The following is a 17,322-nucleotide window of genomic DNA, read 5'->3' on the forward strand; positions in this document are numbered from 1 at the left end:
CCTGGAGCACCAGAGACCTTTGAAAAAGGGGGAGCGGGGCTTAAAACCAGGTGACGTCATAACGTGGTCCCCAGGCTCAGGCTCGGTGGCCCAAACAGCCCCCTCCCGGCGGCATTCCTTCTCGCCGGGGGAGTGGGGATCCAGGTCCAGAGGCCCTCAATTCCTGCCTCCCCCACCCCGAGTACCTGCCACCCCCGTGCCTGTTCCCCTGAGACCTCCCACCCCGCACCTGTCCCCGTACACCCACCCCCGCACCAGTCCCCCTGACTCCACAACTGTCCCCATGAGACCCCCCGCGCCTGTCCTCCGCCCCCCGCATCTGTCCCCCTGCCCCCCGCATCTGTCCCCCGCACCCCGCATCTGTCCCCCTGCCCCCCGCATCTGTCCCCGGCCCCCCGCATCTATCCCCCGCCCCCCGCATCTGTCCCCCGCCCCCCTGCATCTGTCCCCCGCCCCCCGCATCTGTCCCCCGCCCCCCGCATCTGTCCCCCTGCCCCCCTCGCACCTGTCCCCGGCCCCCCGCATCTGTCCCCCTGCCCCCCTCGCACCTGTCCCCCTGCCCCCCGCACCTGTCCCCCTGCCCCCCTCGCACCTGTCCCCCGCCCCCCGCATCTGTCCCCCTGCCCCCCGCATCTGTCCCCCGCCCCCCTGCATCTGTCCCCCGCCCCCCGCATCTGTCCCCCTGCCCCCCTCGCACCTGTCCCCCTGCCCCCCTCGCACCTGTCCCCGGCCCCCCGCATCTGTCCCCCTGCCCCCCTCGCACCTGTCCCCCGCCCCCCGCATCTGTCCCCCTGCCCCCCTCGCACCTGTCCCCCTGCCCCCCCGCACCTGTCCCCCTGCCCCCTGCCGTCCCCCTGACCCCCCTCGCACCTGTTCCCCCTGCCCCGCGCTTGTCCTAGCCCTCACCCCTGTCCACCCTCCGTACATGTCCCCCCCATCCCACCGCTCCTGCCCCTCCCGCCCCCCTGGCAGCAGAGTCTTCCTCAGCGCCGCGCCCTCCCCAGACCCGGACCCCAGCGCGTGGACGCAGTCGGTTGTCTGGGCCACGCGGCCACTGCCCCTCAGAGGACCTGGGTGACCGGACCTGGCTCCGTCCTCCCGGACCCATGGGGGACCCTCCCTCCACTGCTCTGGGGTCTGCGCAGGGTCCAGAGGGGACCCTGCGGCCCGGAGGCGGCCCCCCCACCTCGGCCCGCACTCCACAGGCGGCCCCCCCACCTCGGCCCGCACTCCACAGGCGGCCCCCCACCTCGGCCCGCACTCCACAGGCGTCCCCCCACCTCGGCCCGCACTCCACAGGCGGCCCCCCACCTCCGCCCGCACTCCACAGGCGTCCCCCCACCTCGGCCCGCACTCCAGAGCGGAGGCCATCAGTCTTGCACTGGTCACAGGAAGCGGCGCTCCAAGAAATTCACTTTGAAATCGGCACACCAACTGTTTCCCTTACGTAGCTTTGTGCTGGGCCCTATCCGAACCACCGAGGAACCTTGTGACCTTCACCTTCGACCCCCAACCCCGCCCTCTTTCCAGGTGCGGGGGAAATGTCCAGTGCCCGACCCTCCCGTGTGCCCTGAGAAGTGTCCAGAGGACCTGACTCTCCACACCAGTTCCAATAAGGACCAACTTCCGAAAGGGGCGTGGCCTTTCTGGGGCGGGGCCGTCTTATGGGGATATTTGCATACGGCCAGCCTCCTCCTCCTATTGGCGGAGCAGCGACAATATAGTCCCGCCTCCCACTACTTTACTACTCGCCTCCGCCCTCGGTTCCCAGCTTCGGAGATGACTTAACTTGCCCGGAGATTCGAGGCGGTCTGGGCCGCGGCGATTGGCGGGCGCGGCTCCTGGCCGGGCTCTGGGAGCTCATTGGCTGCGGGTGGCGGGGGCGTGGCCAGAGCGGTGCGATTAGTGGGCGGGGGCGGCGCCGGCGCGGAGGCGGCGAGGGAGGCAAGCGGGGGGCGGGGCTGCACTGCGGCGGCGGCGGGGCAGCGGCGGGGCAGCGGCGGCGGCGGCGGCGGCGGCGGCTCGTCCGGGCCTGGCGGGGGCGGGGGGCGCGGATGGAGGCGGGAGGAGCTACGGACCGGTGAGGAGCTGCCGCCGCCGTCTCCGCCGTCGCTCGGGCAGCTGCTCGCTCTCCGCAGGCGCCCGCGTCTCACGTCCAGCCGCGGAGACGCGGAGGCTGCAGCGCGGCCGGCGGCGGAGCTCGGTCCGGCCCGGCGGCGGCGGAGACGGCGCGGCCCGGCCAAGATGAATCGAGGCGGCGGCAGCCCGTCCGCCGCCGCCAACTACCTGCTCTGTACCCACTGCCGGAAGGTGCTGCGGGAGGTGCGCGGGGCTCGCGGGGCCGCGGGAGGCGCGGGGGAGCGCGGGGCACGCGGGGCACGCGGGGCCCGGAGCGCTCGGCCGCCGCCGCCGCCTTCGTCTCCCGGGACGGACGCCGGGCGAGGGCCGAGGCGGTGGCGGTCTCAGGCCCTACCTGTGCCCTGGGTCGTGGGGAGCTGGGAGCGTCCTCCTCGCCGCCGAGCCGCCGGGGGGAGGGGGGCGGGGGCCGGAGGGTGCCGCGACCCCCGGATGGAGGCTGTGCACCCAGGAGCGCTGCCCCCCGGGGGTTGACGCGGTGCACCCGGGGGTCCGGTGGCCCCCCTGGAGGGTGCCGTGTCCCCCGATGGAGGCTCTGCACCCAGGGTGCCGTGTCTGTTGGGGCCCTTTCTTCTCGCGGTCCCCGACGGTCTGCAGCCCTCGGGACTGAGCTGCCTGCGCGTCCTGGACGAGGTGCCCCCGGCACCTCCGAGGACCCGGTCCCCGAGGCCGGGGCTGGGCGCCCACGGAGGACGGGGGTGACCTCGGCGCCCCCCCGTGGACCCGGGAGAACCCGCCGGGCCCCGCGGGCCTCCGCAGAGACCGGTGGCAAGTTGGCTGCCTATTGTCTGGTCGACTGGGCTTGAGTCATCCCTGGGGGTGGGGGTCACTTGGGACCCAGAGCAGTTCTCAGTCCGATCGTAACAGTCCCGCCATTTGCCTTTCGTCCCCACCCTCTTACTTTTTCACTTTGCATCCCGCGAAGACTCGGGGAGAGGAGCGTCTGTTTGTCCGGTACAAATGAATTAAAATTGCTGAGCTGGGCAAACGCGTCGGGATTGGGAGCCGAGATGAGTACCGCGCCGCTCGGGTCCATTTCTCTGTGCACGGTCACTTTGGGATCGCTCTTTATATACTTAAGAAAGAAAGAAAGAAAGAAAGAAAGCACATCAATAAGCAAACTCAAATATTTGCGCTCTTTGTCCAAAAACTGTTTTTCTTCCTCTGTGGGTTAGGCCAAGTGCCAATCAAAGTTGTTTTTCAAGCCTCTTTTCCCTGCACTAGGACTGCTTTTTTTTTTTCTTTTTCCTATTTGAGAGTAAGGAAAGCAAAGACATTGCAGATTTGAAGCTAATCAAATAATCAAATATGCCTTAACTTGTGTTTCTCTTTCTCTTGAAACAGATTTTTATTAGATGTGCAAGTTGACTTTGTGCAGTTATTTTTTTCATCAACTCTGGGATCAAGTTACAGTTGATACTCGCTCAGCTCATTGTAGGGCAGCCTGTGAGAATGTGACGGATCTGAAGTGCAGCCCAGCTTAGCTGACTGTTAACTCTTTCACCACAGGGCCACGTGTCACTTCGTTTAGCTTGAAAAAAATTGTTTCCTAATTTTAAGAGTCAAAAGTTACATCTTAAGGTGAAAAAAATACTTGAAACATATTTGATTAACTTTAAGCTCAGTTAAGATCACTGCAAGTTATGCTTTTTAGCTGAATAAGAAAAAACTGCTTATATTGATTTGATGAGCTTTTAAATGACAATGGCAATTTGTTTGGCTAATAAAGTATTTGGAGGTAATTTTAAGCTTCAAACTCTTACTTCTCTTATGTGAGAACTGTGGCTGTGAGTGTGTGGTATTTTACTAGCATCCAAAACATCTTTTCTACCTTTCTCTTAATTTTTAAGACGCTAGCATTTCTGTTGACTTAGAACATCATCAGTGGTAGCTATTACTAAGAGAAAGTGTGTGCAGAAGGGAAATTTACGTTTTCATTTTTATACCTGCTGTGCTCATCTCTGTCAGTATTCCAGCTTTTACTAACTGCAAGGTGTTTTAATTTTGACTCATGTAGTAGCATGAAATAAATGTGGATGGAAATAGAGTAGTTTGTGCCAGTTATTACATGACTTGGCACATTTGTAGACTTGTAAGATTGCTATTCTTAAGTGCTCTTAAATGAGTGTCTAGAAATTTAAACTCATCATTCTAAAAGTAGTATATAAGGTAGTATTTGTAGTATTTGTAAGAAAAGACACTTGTTTTGATAGATTATAAGTGAAATTTATAAGTAACTATCAAATTGTGGTTCTTTGAACTTTTCCTGTGGTTTCCACTTAATAAAGTATACAGATAGAAAATGAGTCATAGCAGTTTGAATTTATATTAGTGTAGTTCATAATGGAGGAATGAAAAACATGTGCATTTGGTATAAATTACTATTTGCTATTATATTCATTATTAATGGTGAAGAGGAAAGGGGTCTTTTTCTGCTGTGAGCAGCTTCATTTGTGGCAGTATATTGTTGAATTTTGAGGAAACTTCAAAAGGAACTGAATTCACCTTCAAATGAGATAATTTGTTTTAATGCAGTATCTAAATATTGAGTTGTATATTGTGTAAATATCACACATTTTCTTAGAAATGCTTTCACAGTTCTGGTTCAGTATCTTCCAAAGTAAGAAAATTCTTAAAGTATTCAATGTACTTAATTTGTAAGTTAGTTTCAGCAAAAATAGTGAAGAAGAACAATTGAATAAACAAAACTCATCGAATCCATTAATTCTTACTAAGTCTAACTTGCTCTGCTGTCTGTTGCTTTAATAAACTTTTATATTAAAATTTAAAAAAAGGAAAATACTCAGTTGGGCAATGGTTTCTCATACCTGGCTTATAATCCTAGCTACTCATGAGGCTGAGATCTGAGGATGGGGATTCAAAGCCAAACCTGGGCAGGAAAGTTCATGAAAAAAAGAAAGGAAGACCCTTTGTAGTATTTAATTACTGGTGAAATGTAACACATTGTACCCGAAGAAATTCCTGTGACAAATGGATCAATCTGACCTCTTGATTTCAAAAGCCGAGTGCCAACCTGCTGCAAGGAAACCAAAAAAGTCACTGCCCTTACCTCCTGGGAGAAAGTTAGTGACCTTACTTCCCAGCAAAGAAAGGTGGTCACCAGAATTAAGTTTGTGAGTGTTATTTAAGCAGTAGAACTTTGCTAAGTCAGAGGATTTGACGTTTAAAAGACATGTTTGGATAGTCCCAGTGATGCACTTCCTGTGGTTACACTTTTTCACTCTCCTTTGTAATCACATATTTTGACAACCCTTTGAGGGTCTGTAAGCAAAGATACTGTCAAAATACTGGAAATGTTAAGTTGATTGTTATAAGCCTCGCTTTTTTGGTCAGAGTGGTCAGATAGTAGCAGCTTTATGTGTTCCACGCAACAGAATGCTTTCCTTATACTATTGACCAGTCCTTTGTCTTGGTTAATCGTTTCTTGTCTTAAAGGTTTTGTTTTGTCATAAAGGTTTTGTTTTGTCAGTTTGGTGCTTGATTTTTGTCTGTGTGACCCAGCCTACGAGATCAAGTAGTGAAATAATGGTGGTAAAGACTTCATGCAGCTTTTCGCAGCTTTAGTTTGTAATATACCAAATATTGACAGTTGTAAATCACACATAACAAACCCTATGGGGTCCTCAGAGATTTTTGAGTGTGAAGGGATTCAAAGGCCAAAATACTTGAGAACTTCTAATTCAAAGCTACTGACAGTAGAGTACAGTGCCTTCTATTTCTATAGAGGAGAGGAAAAGAAGGAGCTAATAGCATGGGGAGAAGATGTGGACAAAGCCTCAGCAGCCTCTACTCCGTGTGGGACTCACTTGCCCATGCTGCCTGCCCCTTGCAGTGCTCTCTGGGGAGCACCCCAGGGTGACCAGTGAGCCAGAGGTGAACTTTCTCTGGCTTAGAAATGGGATGCAGGGTGCAGAGCATTTGCTCTGAAGGATTGTTCTCTCTATCTTTGTGCAACACTGAAGGAAGGTCAGGTCCAGAGAGCATGTCCGTGCTGTTCTGATTCACTGATGCGTGGGTTTGAGAGCTGAGAACTGTGAGGGAAAAGCAGATGGGATAAAGGAGAATAAGACAAAGGTGTCAGTGTTAGACACTGATAAGCAGTGTTAAGACAAAGTAGACAAGAGATAGGACAGTTGAGTATACAAGTTCCTCACTACTTCAGGAAAAGGGTGCCCGGTGCTGTGTATATGGGATGTGCACAGTGCACAGTCCTGTGGCATCTCCTTGCCTCCCTAGAGAGGACAGGATTCATTGGCTCTCTCTGATGAGACCTGGTGAGGCTATAAAGTAACTTGTCCCTCAGATGCCAGTGTGGTGGATGTGGGGATAGAGAAGGAAGTAGCATTTGCTGTGCACACTAAGCTACCAGGCCAACACATGTCACATGTGTCATAACAGTTAGTTGAGGCCTATTCATAAGTGTATTATAGATTATTGTAACATGTCACATGTGGTCTGAAATTAGCATATCCCCCTTTCTCTCTTCCTTTTCCCACAGTCCTCTAGACTGGCGCAGTGCCCGATTTTACTGCATTTATTGTACTGAATATACTGACTTACAACTAACAAGTTACATATAGTTTTGTCCTAGAAGGTGGCCTCTAGGAGATGGATAATGCACAATTCACCTTTAGCAAAATGGAACTTTGATTTTATTTAAAGACATAAATATTGACAGTATGTCCATACTGGTTATGACATGGTGCTAACACAACAAAACCTTCTGTTCTTCCAGAATATGTCTGATGTCTGTTCTCTACAGCCAGATCATCTTGTCATTATAAGAAACATTTCTGGGGCAGGCGCAATGGCTCACACCTGTAATCCTAGCTACTCAGAAAGCTGAGATCTGAGGATGATACTTCAAAGCCGGCATGGGCAGGAAAGTCCATGAGACTCTTATCTCCAATTAACCACCAGAAGTGGTAATGTGGTTCAAGTGGTAGAGCACTACTAGTCTTGAGACAGTGCCCAGGCCCAGAGTTCAAGCCCCATGACCAACAAAAAAAGAATTTACTGAGGAACTAGAGGCATGTGTCAAGTGGTAGAGCATTAATAATCAAAGCTGAGTGAGCACACAAGACCCTGAGTTCAAGCCCTGTATCAGTGCACACACACGGAATTATATTGGAAATATATGCAAATAAGTATGACCAAGTATTGTAAAATCAAAAGGACCACTTTAGGGATACATTATTTCTTGTAACAGAGACTTCTTAAAAGTATTAAAAACACATGTCTGAGCAAGACTTATCTTCACTTGTTTCTCTACTAATTAATAGCTACTTATAATGGAGGAGTGTATTATATTGGGGTATCTGTACTGCAAAGATGGGACTAGTGGTTGAAAAGATGAACTTCATCTTTGCAATTATAGATGTATCCTTAATATTTTTTCATTTAATTAATTTTTTGCCAGTCTTGGGATTTGAACTCAGGGCCTGGGTGCTGTCCTTGAGCTCTTTTGCTCAAGGCTAGCGCTCTACTACTTTGAGCTGCAGCACCACTTCTGGATTTCTTGTGGTTAATTGGAGATAGGAGTCTCAAGGGAACTTTTCTGCCCAGGCTGGCTTCGAACCTCGATCCTTAGATCTCAGCCTCCTGAGTAGCACCCAGCCAAAAATGTGTTTTATAATAACTATGGCAATTTCCCCTGAATGCTACCTCAAAATAACTATGTGCAAGGTGTGAGCTCTGCACATGCTCACTGCATTCAGGTGTCACCACCCATGAAGTAATTGGGGCTCAGAGGGCTTCTGTGACTCACCAAAGGTCATGTTGCCAATAAATAGCAGACTCAGGGTTTGAGACCACTCTGAACTCCAAAGCCACACATTTCCACACGTGGTAGTGATGGTTTCTGATAGGGTAGGTGAGTGTTGGCCTTAGGGAATGGTGTGAGGGGGGTAATTCAGTAGAAAGTAACTTCCCTTAGGAGCTAACGTGATGGTGGTAAATTTAAAAATGGAAAGTCAGATTATTCAGAATACTTTGTATGAAATGAGTTTAAAGATTATACACTGAATATTGAGTCAGTGAGTATAACCTGGTATCATTTTCCTGGGTTGCATATTAGTAAGGACATTAGCATATGATGTTTTACACCATAGAAATCTCGTGGTATGCAGAGTGATGACATGCAGAGTGCAAGATTGCAGTCCTGGTTAGTCCATTTCTTTTGAAAGGAGGACTTGACAATCATGCACTTTTATAATATATGATTCAAATACGATTAGTAAGGAAACTTAGGACCACTTATTATGATTATGTCTGTGGAAAAATTAAGTACATACAACTCATAGATGGATATGGGTCGTGTTTCTTACTCTTATTTTTTGAAATAATCACTAGCCTAATATACCTGATTTAAAAAAATAAATTCTCTTAAGTATAAGCAGGTATTAATGGAAAATGTTTTAATTAGTTTTGGGCTCGTAAAGTTAAGAACATTCATGGCATTGACATTTCTTTCTTTTTTTTTTTTTTCCTTCAGTCATGGGGCTTGAAGTCAGGGCCTGGGCACTGTCCATGAGCTCTTTGGCTCAAGGCTATTGCTCTACCACTTGGAGCCACAACTCCACTTCTAGTTTTTTTTTTTTTTTTTTGGCCAGTCCTGGGCCCTGGGCCCTGGACCCAGGGCCCGAGCACTGTCCCTGGCTTCTTCCCGCTCAAGGCCAGCACTCTGCCACTTGAGCCACAGCGCCGCTTCTGGCCGTTTTCTGTATATGTGGTGCTGGGGAATCGAACCTAGGGCCTCGTGTATCCGAGGCAGGCACTCTTGCCACTAGGCTATATCCCCAGCCCCCCACTTCTAGTTTTTGAGTGGTTAATTGGAGATAGGAATCTCACAGGGGATTTTTCTGCCCAGACTGGCTTTGAACCACAGTTCTCAGAGCTCATCCTCCTGAGTAGCTAGGATTACAGTTGTGAGCCTCTGGCTCCCAGTTGACATATTATTTTTTACATTGCTTCCTTTAGAAGTTATTTACTAACAATTATGTGATTTTATTTTATTTCTTTTACTATTATGTTTTTGTTAGCGGTATTGCAAAGAACATATTAGTCATAGTAGAAAATAAAAAGAATTGATAATGAGTACCTCAATGATAACTTTAACTTCAGATATCTATAGAGACAATTGGATGTTTAAAATACAAGTTGCTATAGTGTTCTGTCATGTACTGCAGGATATTCCATCTTTCCTTTTAGAGTGCTGCTAGAATGTGAATGAATTATACAGTTAACAAATTTCCTTTTATTCTTCCTTTATGGTCATATTAATGTACTTTAATGTTTATGCATTATTTGGCAAGAGCCATAGAGCACTTGAAAAACTAAAGGGGTAATGTGCTGTCTGTTGTAAACAAATCAATTCAAGATAAAGGACTTCTAAACTGAAGTCAGTGGAAAAAGGAGATTGGGCTCACAAAAACTTCCTAAGTCCCTCTTCTGGAGCATATGTAATGCAGAATTAGTGCACAGTGGGTTTACGGTTACTTCCAAGGAAAATTTACATCGAAGTACTAAGTTCCTCCTGTTTGTTCTCCAAGGTCAGTTGACTTCATAAGGACATTGCAGGATAACACAGCAGTTACCCAGTCACCAGATAGCAGTTTATAAGAATTAACTTGTCTTGATTGACACTAATATCCTTTCAACATTTGCATAATTGACTGTCCTTGTAAATCCTCCCCAACTGAAAAAAAATTAAATAGTTCATTGAGAGGAACAGCAAAAGATTACTTATTCATTGTTATTTACCAACAATTTTATAGGTTTAATAGGCTTGTTTAATGTTCAGGACCATGACTCTGGCAAGGGTTTCTGGAACTGGAAACATCAGTATAAAGTTGGTTAGAGATACACCAGATCTGCTGAGACAGAATTTGTGGGGTGAGGCCAGGCCTGGGTGCACCCTAGCAGGTCTTCTGTGTTATCCTGATATATTCAATGAGATGAGACCCACTTCTCTAAGAGTATTCACTGAATTCTACAAATGAGGATTGTTTTCATTCACTTCATCTACAACACACAGGCTGGTCCTGGGGCTTAACCTGGGGTGGGGGTGGGGGGACTGGATGCAGTTCCTGAGAGTTTTTGCTCAGGGCTAGTGCTATACCAATTGAGTCACAGCTCCACTTTCAACTCTTTGGTGATTAATTGGAGATAAGAGAGTTCTACAGACTTTTCTGCCTGAACTTACTTCAAACCACAGTCCTCATACCTCAGCTTCCCGAGTAACTAAGCTGTGCTGGCTTCCTTTTGCCTATTTAAAAAATATAGCTATACATTTTAAAGCTTCATGTATAATATGCCCTCCTTGAGAAATGCCTTTATTCTTACCAGATACTGAACTTTAGCTTCAGGGAGAGAAGAACTCAGTTTTGGAAACTAGTTCATGATTGAAATAAAGTATAAAAATATCTTTAAATTACTTGTTTACATTAAAATAATTTAATTTTACTCTATTTTTTGTGGGTCTAAGGATTGGACTAATAGTAAGCAAGCACATGGCCACTTGAGCCACCCCTAACCCTTGTGTTTTGTATTTCGAGTTTCTGTCTACCTCCTGCCCTGTTGACCACAAACTAGATGTTCTCTTTCCACCTCCTGAGTATTTGGGATTATCGGTATGTGCTACCACCGTGCCTGGTTGAAATAAGCATTTTAGTGCTAACTTTGGTAGATTCTGGTGGGCTTTTGCACTTTAGATTATTTTCATTTCAAGGAAGATTCTTATTTTAACCTTCCATGGAGAAATGAATGTTCTTAAAAGAGAAATTAAACATTTAAACTTTTCTTCTAGGCACAGACTGAGGATTAATGTGATTTGTTTCCATTGCATAATATTTTTAAATATTACTATCTTTAAGTAGTTGTACAGAGGAGTTTCCATTTAACAAAGCAGTTTATGGATGCAGTGTATCTTACATCCTAGCTACCCTAGAAGCATACACAGTTGCTGTGTTCCCTAAACTAGAGAACAGTGCTTCTCCGGTGACCATTTTTATATCTTCTGTGAGAAAAGGACTAATTCCGTGCCTTAAATAGAACTGTCTCCATGGCAATGGACAGTCAGCTCTTGACTTTGAGTCTTGTAAAAAGGGACATTTAAGAAAAGCATTTACATGTTCTTAAATAGCAGTATGGCAAAAAGAAAGTGTAAGAATATATTCTGTCAATTTTTACGTGACTGATTCAGCTAGTGGCATCAATCTCTTTTTCCCCACAGTGCTTTATCTGACTAGTTTGAATGCTACACAACTTCCTCATTAATATTCTCACATCAATTGGAAACTTGACTTCATTTTAGGGCTGGAGCCCATCCCTGATAGAAAAGGATCATCTTTCTTGGTGATACTTAAACAGAATTATCTCTGGAACACTGGAAGCAATTACAAAGACCAAAAAAGAAAAGGTTAACAAATTGTGGCATTTTTTCTGATCACTACAATTTATGGTCTTCAGGTCATAGATCTATTTAAGAGATGCCCTTGATAGTTGGCCTTCTTTGTTCCCTCCCTCGGGGGCAGAGCCTGGTGATGCTAGCTGCCTGGTGCCTCCCCTCTGTAAAGGCTGATGAGGGTACTGCACCCCAGAGGCTGGGAAGCGAGACCACATCGTCACTTACAATCTTCTTTATATCCTCCTGGACTCAGCTTTATCTTAGCTCAGGTTGAATGTCTAGTTGACTCAGCACTCATCTTCAAAGCATCATTAGTGCATGCTTAACCCTCTGATGAGGGGATTGTGTAAACAAATGGTCATAAATACCCATGTAATACTGGCAACTTTTGAGATACAGATCCATGTGTAGAAGAGCCTTTCCATAGTAGAGTACTGAATGGAAAATCAGAGTGTTTTGTTTTGGTTTTTAATGTATGTTGTTTAATTTTTTCCCATTTTAAGGAGTCAAAGATACAGACTCCAAAATGATCAGCACTAACTTCTGGGTGGTTGAATTATAAGAGATTATTTTTACCATCTACTTTTCTTTATAGTCCTTTTTGTTTGTGTTTTAGCATAGTTTCAGTTATTGCCATTTAGAAACAAGGATATAAAATGATTAGAAAAGGATGGTTCCAAGCGCACATTCAGATGAGATAATGTATTAACTATACGCTGCAATAAACACTTCCACATCTACTAGATACCCACAGGAGCCATGGATAAGTCACCAAGGCCGTAATAATAGTGAACCATGTAGACACCTACATGTCCAACCTGAACTAGATTAATGTATGGTGGCTGCCTCTCTTGGCACATTCCTTTATGCGCCATATCAGCTGTGTCTGAGGACACAGAATATACACGTTATTTTGTGAGGACTCCGAAAAATAATTTACAGTAATAGGTTTTAAAGGTTATTTAAAAGATTACCATTATCATGTAGATAATGTTTTTGTGATAAGCTCTGGATTTATTTGGAAAGAAATCTGGAGGAAGAAGACAGTTTTTAAGCATGATAAATCCTGACAACAAATAGATTTTTTAATGTGTATCTTACACTTTATATTTTCTTGACTGGATCATTATTATAGAGAGCAAAAAGTACAGAACACTGAAAGGAATCAGACATACTTGAATTTACAATCCAGATTTACAAAAAAGGGTGCTGGGAATGTGGCCTAGTAGTAGAGTGTTTGCCTACCATGCATGAAGACCTGGGTCCAATTCCCAGCACCACATATACAGAAAAAGCCAGAAGTGGCGCTGTGGCATAAGTGGTAGAGTGCCAACCTTGAGCAAAAAGAAGCCAGGGACAATACTCAGGCCCTGAGTTCAAGCCCCAGGACTGGCAAAACAACAACAACAAAATCTCCCTATTACAAATTTACAAAAAATAGGTAAATTATTATATCTGTAATTATCTTTTACATCTATAATACAGATGTATGCCAACCTTGGTTTTATTGCATTTTACTAAAAAATCCAGAACCATCTGTTTATTAACAAATTTAGTAAGATATTATTTTAAAAATGATGAAACTTATTTAAACTAGCAAAACAACAGATAAATAATTTTAAAGTGTTTTTCTCTTTTGTTTCTGAAAACTTTCTGCTAGTATTGAGAACCTCAGCATGTGTACGACCACAAAAAAAAAGTCCTGAGGAATGGTCTCTCATTTTTCAAATACAGAAAATTGGTTCCCATATGGAAACAAATCAGGGTCTTTCAGTGATCAAGGAGGGAAAAGAATTCAGTTTTTAGCATCCTGTCCACTATATTACTATACTTGGAGCATTCACTCTTATAACATTCTACTTATTAATGTCTGGATATACTGGGTGAGAAAAGCTCTCTTTAGGGAGTTTTCATACTTTTTTTTTTTTTTTTTGCCAGTCCTGGGCCTTGGACTCAGGGCCTGAGCACTGTCCCTGGCTTCTTCCCGCTCAAGGCTAGCACTCTGCCACTTGAGCCACAGCGCCGCTTCTGGCCGTTTTCTGTATATGTGGTGCTGGGGAATCGAACCTAGGGCCTCGTGTATCCGAGGCAGGCACTCTTGCCACTAGGCTATATCCCCAGCCCCGGGAGTTTTCATACTTTGTATGCTCTTAAAATAGGCATTGTAGCAGCTGCTTAGTGATAAAAAAATTCATTAATACATACTGACTGCTTGATTGGTATCTTTGATTTGAATATTTTAAAATTACAATGATTTGTGCTCTGTGGTCCCCATTATATGTCCTTTTATTGTTAAAAATTTAAGAATTTTTAGATTATGTAAATGATCTTACTTGAGTTAACTAAAGAAACTATAGGTTTAATATGCTAGCATTGAAGCCCTAAGTATAGGCTAAGAAGAACCCTTTATCTTTAGTTAAAGTATCCTGACACAGAACTTGAAAGTACCTGAATGGAATCTGTATGCACGCTAATCCAGTAAATGGGACATTTTGCATTAACATACAGATTGGTTTATGTTTTGCTATTGTTAGGAGTAGAGATGGGTTTTAAGTTAGCATGCACTCTACCGGGAGTCACATGACCAGCTCTTATTTTGTTTTTCAATGACCTAATGATAAATATTTGTAAACATTTAAGTCAGTGTGAAAGTAAACATTTTTTCATCTTTTGAAAAAATTGTTTTGTTATTGTAAAGGTGATATGCAGATGGGCTACAGTTACGTAAGTCGGTTAAAGGGTACATTTCTTTTTAGACATTGTTACCCCTTGCTCTCACAAAGGTAAACTTCTTAATTTGTTGATTTGTGTTGCTGGGAGGCTGTGTGAAAGGTATTTTTCCATGTAAATGAAGTACATGAATTCTGGCTATTTTTTACTGATCCATGTGTGTGAGTGTTGGTTTTTAGATGGCTAGATGCTTACAAATACATTTTGTACATCTAGAGAGCAAACTTCTGCATAACAGATAAAAAAGCTCTGGCAGATTCCACAAAGCATATTGACCTCATAACTTTTAACTATATCCCCACAGAATAGTTGAATAGCTTTAATTTTTAATATATAGTAACAAAATAATGAGAAAATGTCATGGACAGTGTCATGTAAAAATATCAATTGTTATAGTCAAAAGTAAATTCCAGTTGCTGACTCAGCATTTATAGGTGTTTCAGCAGGAAAAATCAGGAAAAGAACAGAGAAGAACAAGTTATTCTGTAAAACAATACTGATGGGGCTGGGAATATGGCCTAGTGGTAGAGTGCTTGCCTCATATATGTGAAGCCCAGGGTTCAATTCCTCAGCATCACATATACAGAAAAAGCCAGAAGAGACTGCACCTGGGCCCCAAGTTCAAGCCCCAGGACTGGCAAAAAAAAAAAAAAAAGGTTTTATTGGTAAAAGAGAATTACAGGATTTAGCTGAGTCTGAGCCAGTGCTACTACGGTATGATTATTATAACGATAAAATTGAGCATTAAATGTTCTATTAAGGTTAAGGTTTTCATATTATAGGTAGTTGATGTTTCAGAATGACTCAAAGGCGTCTGCAAAGAAGAGCTAGGTCCTTGTTTAGATACAATGTATTCTGGAGTTTGTAATTTATATATCTCTAGCTCCTGTGTGTATATCATCTGCTCTACCATTCTCCACCAACATGGTGACTGTTAGCTATTTCAATTGGATTTTGTTGGTACAAACTGAAAGCCATGAGAGAAAATGCTCATTTGAGAGAATGAATATTTTATGAGAAATAAATGCAAAAAGAACATCTAAGAAAGTTGTCAAAAAAAGTTACTGGATTGGATGGCTCATAGTAGAAGTGGAGCGAGGGCAGAGTTTCACAAAAAAGGAAAATCTGAGTTGTTTAAGGAAGGTCTGGACAATCTGATCTATAATCAGAAGAGTGCTTACATGAACAGCAGAAAGGGGAACAGAGTTCCCCAAAGGCTGGGCTCAGGGGAAGTGGTGTTACTGTTAAGTTGATTTAAAGTTTCAGTTCTACAAGATCTGTTGTTATACATAGTGCTTAGAGTTAACAGTACTGTGTTATAAACTTGATTGTTAGAAGAGTAGAGCTCAAATGTTTTTTTCCAGAGAAGAAGTAAGAGAGAGCGAAAGAGATAGACAGACAGTCCTTGGTACTTTTCTGGAGATTGTAATGTGAGGAAAAATTAAGACATGGAATCATGGAACAGGCTGATTTGGTTCCCCCTTTCCCTCCCCCCCGCCTAATGTTTCTGCAATCATGATAAAATTGGTGTGACCATTAATCTAGTAACTTAAGAGCAGTTATCTGCCATTTCAGAAAGGCATAACAAAAGCTGTGCACAAGTCTGTGCTCTTTGCATATTGTGCTATATTGTGAGCTGTAAATATATTCAACCAATAAATATGGTATTAGGAATAAGTCATTTGTATCTACAAAATCCCTTGTAAACCCTTTAAAAGATTGTATGTATTTTCTCCCATACATTTCCTCTAAATGTCACTTATTTTAGAATTGTTACTTATCTCCCTATTGACATTTTCTCTTCCAGCCAATGATTTTTTTCCTTATAGTCACTTTCTATAAGCTTTTTCATTGAAATGGTAAATTATCCTGAGTTGCTTTCTTAGCTTAGATGTTTGCTCAGAAGGGTTTGTGATGCCTAATGCGTAATGCACTCCAACAGGCATGCATTCCCATGCTTCGCCGTTTCCAGCTCAGTCTTCACAACCTCGCAAACCAGGGCATACTCAATATTTTTATATTACAGCTTTTGGAGCGCTTCATTTTCAGAACTTTAGAACATTGCTTTTTATTACAGATTAATAAGAGTCCATTTCCCCCATCTTCTTTGCTAGCTAAGAAAAAATTCAAAGCAGGAGAGGCTCCCTCTGACTGCCTCTGCCCTTAAATGTACCTGTGAGGAACAAAGCCATTCTTCAATTGAAATGTCATGATTTATATAAAATTACACTTACTTGGGTATACTAAAATAGTCCATTTAAACAACTAACAATTTTGCTGGGAATATGGCTTAGTGGTAGAGTGCTTGCCTTGCATACATACATGAAGTCCTAGGCACAATTCCCCAGTACCACATAAACAGAAAAAGCTAGAAGTGGCACTGTGGCTCAAGTGGTAGAGTGATAGAGTGGTAGCCTTGAAAAAATGAAGCCAGGGGCTGTGCTCAGGCCCTGAGTCTAAGCTTCTGGACTGGCAAAAACAAAACAAAACAAAAACCTAGCAAGTTTTTTGTCTTAAAAGATTGTGCACCATGTTAATACAATAGCAAGTAGAACAGTAAGAATTACTGTTTTTACCATTTCTTAAATTTACCTAATCTATTTCATATTTTTTAATATAGCAACTTTATATTAATACACTTGGCATTGTATTCAGAAACTTCACAAGGGAGATAACTGCTCCAGGAATTTGCATGTAATTCTTGTTTGAGTGTGCTTTTCTTCTTGGCTTCCAAAACATTAACAGGACATACTGCTGTAGTCTGCTCTGGGCTTCAAGTTCATTATGGTGGTTAAGTAGTGCACAGTTGTGTCAAATGCAGACTGTGTGCTGACATGGGCTGTGCCCGAGAGAAACGATACTGAGTAACTGCAGCCCTTTATCTCCCCCCACATAGTGACCTCACAGGTTTTCTGATCCGTACCCCAAACTCATTCTGGTGTCACAGAATTCTATTTGCTTATGTATTCTATGTATTTTAGTACCTTAGGAATAAAAATTTACCTGCTTAACTTTTCTTAGAAAATCAG

The 17,322-nt window shown here is 44.2% G+C and overlaps 1 protein-coding gene across 3 annotated transcripts in view; it reads left to right on the forward strand.

The window, feature by feature from the left end:
* Nucleotides 1-2,059: 2,059 nt before the first annotated feature.
* The window catches only part of Sesn3 (sestrin 3), a 32,023-nt gene continuing 16,760 nt past the window's right edge, over nucleotides 2,060-17,322 (forward strand). For 2 of the 3 annotated variants that reach the window (XM_048344069.1, XM_048344071.1), the window contains exon 1: nucleotides 2,060-2,322. In XM_048344069.1, coding sequence (XP_048200026.1) covers nucleotides 2,245-2,322 — 78 coding nt within the window. In that variant the 5' untranslated portion in view covers nucleotides 2,060-2,244. The remainder of the gene's footprint in view (nucleotides 2,323-17,322) is intronic. The other variant, XM_048344070.1, reaches the window with a different exon arrangement.

This window comes from Perognathus longimembris, chromosome 3 (genome assembly GCF_023159225.1).
Source record: "Perognathus longimembris pacificus isolate PPM17 chromosome 3, ASM2315922v1, whole genome shotgun sequence".
Taxonomy (NCBI): Eukaryota; Metazoa; Chordata; class Mammalia; order Rodentia; family Heteromyidae; genus Perognathus; species Perognathus longimembris.